Source organism: Muscardinus avellanarius (assembly GCF_963383645.1).
Source record: "Muscardinus avellanarius genome assembly, chromosome: 18".
Taxonomy (NCBI): Eukaryota; Metazoa; Chordata; class Mammalia; order Rodentia; family Gliridae; genus Muscardinus; species Muscardinus avellanarius.
Genome location: NC_137804.1, coordinates 31,792,218 through 31,801,439, shown reverse-complemented (window position 1 = coordinate 31,801,439; position 9,222 = coordinate 31,792,218). Strand labels below are relative to the sequence as shown.

At 39.0% G+C, this 9,222-nt stretch overlaps 1 protein-coding gene across 1 annotated transcript; it reads left to right on the top strand.

Moving 5' to 3' along the window:
• Positions 1-799: 799 nt before the first annotated feature.
• LOC308276851 (ubiquitin carboxyl-terminal hydrolase 12-like) lies at positions 800-1,732 on the top strand (the record flags this gene model as incomplete). The annotated part of the gene is made up of 1 exon (XM_080715788.1): positions 800-1,732. One exon carries the CDS (start codon positions 800-802, stop codon positions 1,730-1,732), a length of 933 nt encoding a protein of 310 aa, XP_080571914.1.
• Positions 1,733-9,222: the final 7,490 nt, after the last annotated feature.

The following is a 9,222-nucleotide window of genomic DNA, read 5'->3' as shown; positions in this document are numbered from 1 at the left end:
GTCCTCCCTCATCCCAACTGATGGCAACACTTTTTAAATTTTTAAAAAATAAGGTTTTCTATTAGTGCATTTTAATCATACATCTTGATGAAATTCAGGATGGTAGAGGCATACATGCACATAGCACTCATTTAGCTCTCCCCCAGTTCCCACCCAATACCCTTTCCCCACCCTCCTTCTCATATCCAGCTTAGTGATACATTTCTGAATGTGCATCATGTTCATTGAGGTGTTTCCCACTTCCTCCCTCCCATCTCCCTCAGGTCACCTTCTTCACTCACTGAAGGTTTCTCCTCCTTTGTCTGGAGTCCTTCCAATGAGGGCATCTAATATTTCACTTTTGTGACCGACTAACCACACTTAGCTTAATGTTCTCCAGTTCTATCTATTCCTTGCAAATGACATAATTTTGTTCTTTTTTTTTTTTTTTTTTTTTTTTTTTGGTGGTACTGGGGTTCCTGGAAGCCCTTCTACCTCCGGGCTACGCTCCCAGACCTATTTTATATTTTTGAAACAGGGTCTCTTATGCCAGCGCGGCTGGCTTCGAACCTGCGCGATCCTCCTGTCTCCGCCTCCCAAGCGCGGGGATTACAAGCGTGCGCCACCACGCCCGGCAATTTTGTTCTTTTTTATGGCTGAATTTAAAAGTGTATATATGGGGGGCGGGCTGGCGGCCGGCGAGCGGGGACTGGGGCCGAGTGCCTGAGCGCCAGGCTTGGTGCGTGGGTCCTGCGGCTCGGTCCGCCCGCACCGCCGCTGTGATTGGGTGGAAGATGGCGCTGGATGGATGGAAATCCTAATGACAGTCTCCAAATTCGCCTCCATCTATACCATGGGCGCCAATGCCTCGGCATTAGAGAAAGAAATTGGTCCAGAAAAGTTTCCAGTCAATGAGCACTATTTTGGATTAGTCAATTTTGGGAATAACTGCTACTGCAATTCAGTTCTTCAAGCACTTTATTTTTGTGGTCCATTTCGGGAAAAAGTTCTAGCATGCAAGAGTCAGCCTAGGAAGAAAGAGAACCTTCTTACGTGCTTAGCAGATTTCTTCCATAGCATAGCCACTCAGAGGCAAAAGGTTGGAGTAATAGCTCCTAAGAAGTTCATAACAAGATTACGGAAAGAAAATGAGCTTTTTGACAACTACATGCAACAAGATGCTCATGAGTTTTTAAATTACCTACTAAATACAACTGCTGATATTTTACAAGAAGAGAGAAAGCAGGAAAAACAAAATAGTCGTTTACCTAATGGTAACATTGACAGTGAAATTAACAACAGCACACCAGACCCAACGTGGGTTCATGAAATTTTTCAAGAAACATTAACTAATGAAACCAGATGTCTTACTTGTGAAACTATAAGCAGCAAAGATGAAGATTTTTTAGACCTTTCTGTTGACGTGGAACAAAACACATCAATTACTCACTGTTTAAAGGGCTTTAGCAACACAGAGACTCTGTGCAGTAAATACAAGTATTATTGTGAAGAGTGTCACAGCAAACAGGAAGCACACAAATGGATGAAAGTGAAAAAACTTCCCATGATTCTAGCTCTACACCTGAAAAGATTTAAATATATGGATCAACTTCATCGATACACAAAACTTTCTTACCAGGTAGTTTTTCCTTTAGAACTCTGTCTGTTCAACACTTCAGGTGAAGCAACCAATCCTGACAGAATGTACGACCTTGTTGCTGTTGTGGTTCACTGTGGAAGTGGTCCCAGTTGAGGCCATTATATTGCAAGAGTTAAGAGTCTTGATTTTTGGTTGTTGTTTGATGACGACATTGTAGAAAAAATAGATGCACAAGCTATTGAAGAATTCTACGGGTTGACAACAGATATCTCGAAGACCTCTGAGTCTGGTTACAACCTTTTTTATCAGTCTCGGGACTGAGGGGGAACCATGATGAAGAGATATTTTCTGCCTCTTTTCTTCTTTGATTATTTTGGAAAGGATCAAGCCCTGATTTTTCAAGAAAAGAAATGCAGGAAGCTCAGGGGACAGTAGCACACTTTGCACACAGTAAAGCAAAGACTCTGGATGAACAAGCCCTTCCTATCATGGTAGTTGATTTATTTGCTCAGGTATCATGTGCAGTTCCATACAACAAGGAAATGAAATCAGAGATACCAGTTCCTCCTGTAAAACAGCCTTCTGGTTATTGGCACGCATTTTCTCTTTATTAATTGCACCAATAATGATTTGGATTCCATGAGGGTGCAGTTGAAAGAATTGGCCTCTGTGCTGGGTTGTACTATGGTTTAAGGAGGTGATGCGGAGCATGCTGCGCACATGCCTGTGTTTGGAATGTCTTTTCAAGCATGAACCAGAAGTGTTTTGGGGCCCAACACTTGCAATTGCCTTCCTGATGTAAAAAAAACTAACAGATACTAGAACCCAGTGTCAGGAAGACAAATATTGTTTGCTTCTCTGAAGAAGCTTATTAAAATATACAGTATATTTATATGTAGTGAACAATTGGTCAAAAGTAGCTTTTTGTTTCCCCAAGGGGAAAGACTGGCTTTGTAATTATAATTTTTCCTTATTTATTTTACTTTAAACTGGTAGAGTCTAAGTATTGTATGAAGTGGTCATGATTCTGCCAGTAAGTTTTAGCATATTTTTATTAGTGTTGTCAGTTTTAAGTATTCCTTTTGTTTGCTTCTATTTTTAAGGTTACTTTTAAGTTCAATCTGAAATCACTAAGATAACTTGAGAAAAATTGCAGTGAGAGAAGGTAAATATTCCTTTTCAGGAGGAACTGCTATCTCTGGCTAAATATGTTTTCTTTTGTCATAGTTTATAAGTCAGTTATTTTACTCAGCTTTAATTTCAGTAAAACAAAAACTCAAATTTTCTGTAGTTCTTGGAATGATAAAAGCAATTTTGGTGCAATGGTGATATGCCAGTCTTTAGAATTCTTAAATACTCTAATATTTCAAGTTGAGCCATGTTTGAAAAATTCATGTCATCACAACACATTATTTTCAAATGTCTCTTTTACCTTGGAAAGAAGTACTATACTCACCATTACATTACATTACATTACATTAGCAGCCTGGATAGTAGTTAAAAACTTTCTGAAGATTACATTTTGATGAAGTAGACCAGAGATCTAAACACAAGTTCTTCTTCCTCTAGTCTTATAAATCTGATTGGAAGATTGCTCAGAATTTAAAATTCATGTTTAAGACTTTATTTTGTTGGAGGTTTTAAGAAGTAATATATGTAATGTAAATGTATGTAAACCATTGAAGTTGACATTTTTCCGTGCACCTGTCAGTTAATAGTGGTTGGATGTAACTTGCAGAAAATAATTGAAAATTATGTTTAAAATAATAGCAATCAAGCATTAGATATCCCTAATCACTCTCCTTTTCAGGTGGTAATTTTTCTCTCTAATTTCCTAGAGTTATTTTACTAAATCTGTTGACTATGGAAAAAACACAAGAGAATTTTTTGTGCTGCTATTTTAACATTATTATTTGTATCTTTTAGCTCAGGAAATGACTTCAGCTATTCATCCCATAAACAGATCTTTAACAGGGTCACTTAGCTAAGTGGGCTGCTTAGACAGTTGTGCTGGGAGAAAATTATGATACCTGGTATTTATACTAAATATCAAAATTATTTTGACAAACTTGTTTTTAAGATACAGTTTCTTAACGCCTTACCCTGGCTGGAGGTGTTTTTTACAAATTATGTACAGCCTGCCAGATCTATTGACATTGCACAGAGAATCACAACCAAGCATGTGAGGATCTTCAGAGCAAGTGGAGGTGCTTGGAGTTTGAGGGCTTAAACCAAATTTTCTTAGAACTTAAAGCTGAGTTTTGCAGCTTTCTATTCAGAGAACAAGGGTGAAATGAAAGAGAGTCAGTGTTAACATCAGCTCGGCCACAGCATGTATAAGACAGATAGATGAAGTCATTTGCATAAAGGTACAGCATTGAGATAAACTATTGTTTTTGTTCTTACATCTTTGCATTTAATAAAAACAAGGAATGGTAAGCTAAATTTCAGAGTAGAACAAGTTCTGGCATTTGTGTTGAGTTCCGTGGTAGTCACACACTTTGTTCACATCGACACCGTATTTTGTATTATGATTTGTCAGAGGAGGCACTATGGGTGATGGTTCTAAATTCACTTTTTACTCTTACTGCAGCTGGATCTAAGTAAAATTTTTTGAACCTTACCAGAAACTCGATATACTTTAAAACATATAGGGTTAGGGTTGGGAGAAAAAAATACAGATGTAATAAGTAAGACAAGTGACCCATCTAGAGAGCATTGTAAGGTTGTCTGTTGGCTGGCTGTGATTAAAATGAGGGGCAGGTTCAAGTTGTAAATGGGGCTGATTGCTATAGAACTATGTACATGTTTTGGTGATAGCTGTCCCATATTTTGTATTTTGGAATGAAAAGTTTCTATAAATTATAACTAAATGTAAATATTTGAAATTAAGTCCTATTTCAAAGTCACATGGTTTCTGTCTTAGAAATGTGACCTTTAGAAGATTACTTAAGACAGGAGCCAGAAGGCTTTAGGAAAATGGAGGGAAGGAAATGTACTATATATGGGTCTCGTGGCCTCTAATCATCATTATAGGGTTTTTTTCTTTCCTTGATGGCAGTAGAAAGGCCTCATTTTCATAACATAACTACTCTTGCTACTTTGTGTAAAGATACTGTTCATTAAGGATTCTCTCCTGAGGTATTTGGCTGAGAGCTGGGCGGCTTAGGAACTTGGGTCCTGGCTCTTCAGGGAACTTAATTATGTGACCCTGGGCAAGTCACTTAACCTCTGTGCTTCAGTCTCCTGTCTTATAAAATGGGAGTAATACCTACCTCACAGGGTTGTTGTGGGGATTCATTAGAGAAAATGTCTATAAAGTATCTAAGGTTCTCCAAGAAGGCACTATATAAATACAAAATAATATCTATTAAAGTTGGTTTATTTGTGAAAAGAAGTGTGTATATCCCATAGTTTTGTAATCCATTCATCTCTTGATGGACATCTAGGCTGGTTCCATAGTTTAGCAATTATGAAGTGTACAGCTGTAAACATAGATATGCACACATTACTCTGGTGGTTTGGTTTCCATTCTTTTGGGTAGATACACAGTAGTATTGCAGGGTCATATGGTAGGTTCATTCCCATTCTTCTGAGGATCCCCTATACTATTTTCCAAAGTGGTTGCACTAGTTTGCAATCACACAATAATGTATTAGAATTCCTGAGCAGTTGCAGGACTTCCGGGAAGGTGGCGACCGAGAAAAGCGGGGCTTAAGAGCCCCGCTAACAACAAATCTCCATTACCACAAAATCAGCGCCTTTCATAGCCAGAAAACACCATCACCAGTGAAACAAAAAATCACCAGGCTCCAGAGAGAAAGCGGACTGAGAACAGAGCCACAGAGGAGATACACCGGCCTCACGCCCGAGGACGCGGCAGACGCGGCAGCAGCGCCATACTGCCGGCGGCAGCGGGGAGTTCACCGGACGGCTACAGCAAGCCGAGGTGAGCCACTGCGGAACAGCCAGGCGGGATTTCTCCGCGCAGAGAGCATCTAAAGCTCCCAGTGGCCGAGCTCAGCACACGCTGCAGGGATTCAGAGTAGAAATCAAAATCAAGAAGAAAAACGCCAGCCCCATAGCCGAGGGCGTAGCAGCGGCGCCATATTGCCACCGGCGGCAGCAGCAGCGAATTCAGCGAGGCCAGTACAGCCACATCTGCGTACTCAAGAACAGTGAGTCAAATTGCGGGCCCCAGAGGAGAAATCCCAGTACTGTACTCCCTGGGACTTGACCCAGTGGGGGAGGGGCGGTGGCAGAGATATCACACCATAGGAGAACGTGCAACCTGGCACCCCCCACAGTCTAAAGCAGCCTCTATCGACTCTCTGGGTCGGAGACTCTGTGATAAAACCCAGTAAAGGAGTAGTGGGGTCCGAGATACTACTGACTCGAGATCCAGAACACCTTAAGGGAAGTCATAGTGACCCAAGGGAAGAACCCAGAGAAGGCACAAACATCGGAAATCATGGGAAAGAGGAATAATACTGGAGCAATGAATGCCCACAACCCCACAACATCAGAACCCGATAAAACAGAAAATCAGAGATTTCTAGAAGATCAAATCAGGAAAATAACTGTAGAAATAATAGAGGTGCTTCGAAAAGAACTCAGAGAGAGCCAAAAAGAGATAAAGGATGCAATTAATGAAGTAAAGGCCTCAATTCAAAGCACAAACAACTGATTAGAACACATGGAGAACAGAATCTCGCTCTTAGAAGATGAGCAATCCAAAAATGAACTCATAGTTTCTAATCTAGGAAAAAATATCCGACAGCAGGAATCTGATATTGAAGAAATATGGGCCCATTTTAAGAGAGCTAACCTAAGAATAATTGGAATAGAGGAGGGAAAAGAAAGTGAAACCAAAGGGATCAACAATCTCTTCAAGGAAGTAATAGCAGAAAATTTTCCAAACATAGAGCAAGAGGTTGATACAAAGGTCCAGGAAACTTATAGAACTCCCTTTAGACAGGATCGGAGAAGAGGATCCCCATGCCACATAATTGTCAAAATGACCAATGTGGAAGCCAAGCAGAGAATCTTAAAGGCAACAAAAGCAAAGGGCCAAGTGACATTCAGAGGCAAACCAATTAGAATCACTCCAGACTTCCCAAACCAAGTTATGAGAGCCAGAAGGGCTTGGAGTAACATATTCCCAATTTTGAAAGAAAACAACTTCCAGCCAAAAATTTCCTATCCAGCAAAACTTTCTATCAAATTAGATGGGGAAATAAGAAGCTTCCATGACAAACAGAAACTGAAGGGATTTATGTCTTCAAAACCAGCGCTAGAGAAAATACTCAAAGAGATTAACTACAAAGAAGAAATAGGTAACACACACCAGAACCAGAGAAACAAGATTTTCCATCCAACAAACAACTAAGATTGGTTATCTGTGGAGATTCATTATTTATGTTAGTCTTTTACCTATCTCTAAATGGTATTGTTTGCCTTTATTGTTGTTAATTTTTAGGATTTCTAGTTGGAATATTAATATACCTTCAGATATAGCAATTGGAAATATTTTATCCCATTCTATTAGTAACTGTTAACTCTGTTTACATTGTCTTTGGATATACAATTTTTTTATTTTTTTATTTTTTAGGGAGTCTGTATACTCCTCTGTTGCCTGTGTCATTGAAATCATAACCAAGAAATTACTGCCAATTTCAATGTTGTGAGGTTTTATGACCCAGATTTTCTCCTAAAAGTTTTTAGTCTTAAGATTTGTATTTAGGTCTATTATCTATTTTGAGTTAATATTTGTATATGGGATTAGGTAAGGGTCCAATTTTATTCTTTTCCATGTAATTATTATTTTTTAACAATATTTAGTTAAAAGATTATCATTTCCACCACCAAATGTTCGTGGAAACCTTGTCAAAAATAACTTGACAATATAGGGAAGAATTTAGCTCTAGGCTTTTATTTAACTCCAATGGTTTATATATCTGCCTTTAGAATAGTACTACACTGTTTCAATTATTGTAGCTTTATATGGTTTGAAATCAGAAAATATATATCTTCTAGTTTTGTTCTTTTTCAAGATCGTTGTGGGTACCTAGACTCCATATTCCATACTAGGATAGATTTTTTTCTGAAAAATAAATATATAAATATATGATAGTTTCACCTAAAAAATAGAAAAAAATATTCTCTGGTAAGAAAGAAAGCAAAAAGAAATATTGAAATGTTATCTTTAAGTCATCAAAAGCTTGGTATCAGACAAATGAAACTGTTATGTGAGATTATCATTTTTAATTTTAGATAAATTGCCATAATACTAGATGTCAACTACTAAGCCAAGCATGGGAGGGAGGGATAGGGAGAGAATGGGGTGGGGATTGGGTGGGGGCTGACTGGGAAAAGTGTGCATGTATGTCTACAAAAGTATGTATCCTACTATGATGTATGAATACAGTGCACCAATAAAAAAAAAATAAAATAAAATTCCTATTTCACATCTTCACCAGCATTGTTGTTGTTTGTGTTTTTAATGATTGCCATTTTAACTGGAATTAGGTGAAGTCTCAGGGTAGTTTTGATTAAAATCTCTCTGACTGCTAATTATGTTGAACATTTTTTCATATATTTATTGGCCATTTGAATTTCTTCTTTTTTGAAGTGTCTATTTCATTCTCTTGCCCATTTTTTGGTTGGGCTATTTGTTTTGGGGGGGTTAGGTGGTGAGTTTCTTGAGTCAGCTGGTATATTTAAGGGCAAATTTTGCTTTATTCAGTAGTGAAAGGTGAGTGACAAACATTGATTGTGGCAAACATTCAAGATGGCATCCAATGATTTTCACCTCTTGATATTAACAAGAGAATGTTGTCCTTTCACATACTAAAAAGAGCTAACCTGTGTCAACACTATAGCCTTCCAGAAATGATGGAATGTACTTTTCAAGGTTGTATTCTGAACGACATTGTGGCTTCCATATTGCCCTCTCTTGGATCACTCTCTGCAGAAGCCCGTTGCTATGTTATGGGGACACCCAGGGAGCCTTCTAGAAAGACCCCAGTGATGAAGAACTGAGACCTCCAGCCAACAGCAAGCTCAGAGCAGCCAGACATCTGAGGAGGAGCTCTTGAAAAAAATCACCCAACCACTGGGCAGGGTGGTGCACACTTGTAATCCCCGCTCTTGGAGGATCGCGCAGGTTCGAAGCCAGCCTTGCTGGCTTAAGAGACCCTGTTTCCAAATAAAAATATAAAAATAGGTCTGAGAGTGTAGCTCAGAGAAGGGTTCCATCCCCAGTACCACCAAAAAAAAAAAAAAAAAATCACCCAACCAAATCAAATCTTCAGATGGCTGTGGCCCATACCAGCATTTTAACTATAACCTCGTTTGAGAGCCTATGGTTTATTTATTTATTTATTTATTTATTTTGGTACTGGGGTTCCTGGAAGCCCTTCTACCTCAGGGCTACACCTTCAGACCTGTTTTATATATTTTTTTTTTAAATTTGGAAACAGGGTCTCTTAAGTCAGTGCGGCTGGCTTCGAACCTGCACGATCCTCCCATCTCCGCCTCCCAAGCGTGAGGATTACAAGTGTGCGTCACCACGCCCAGCCAGAGCCTATGGTTTAGATGTGGCTATGAATCAAGGCAGTGGCTCTCCTGGTTTTGCCTGTCTG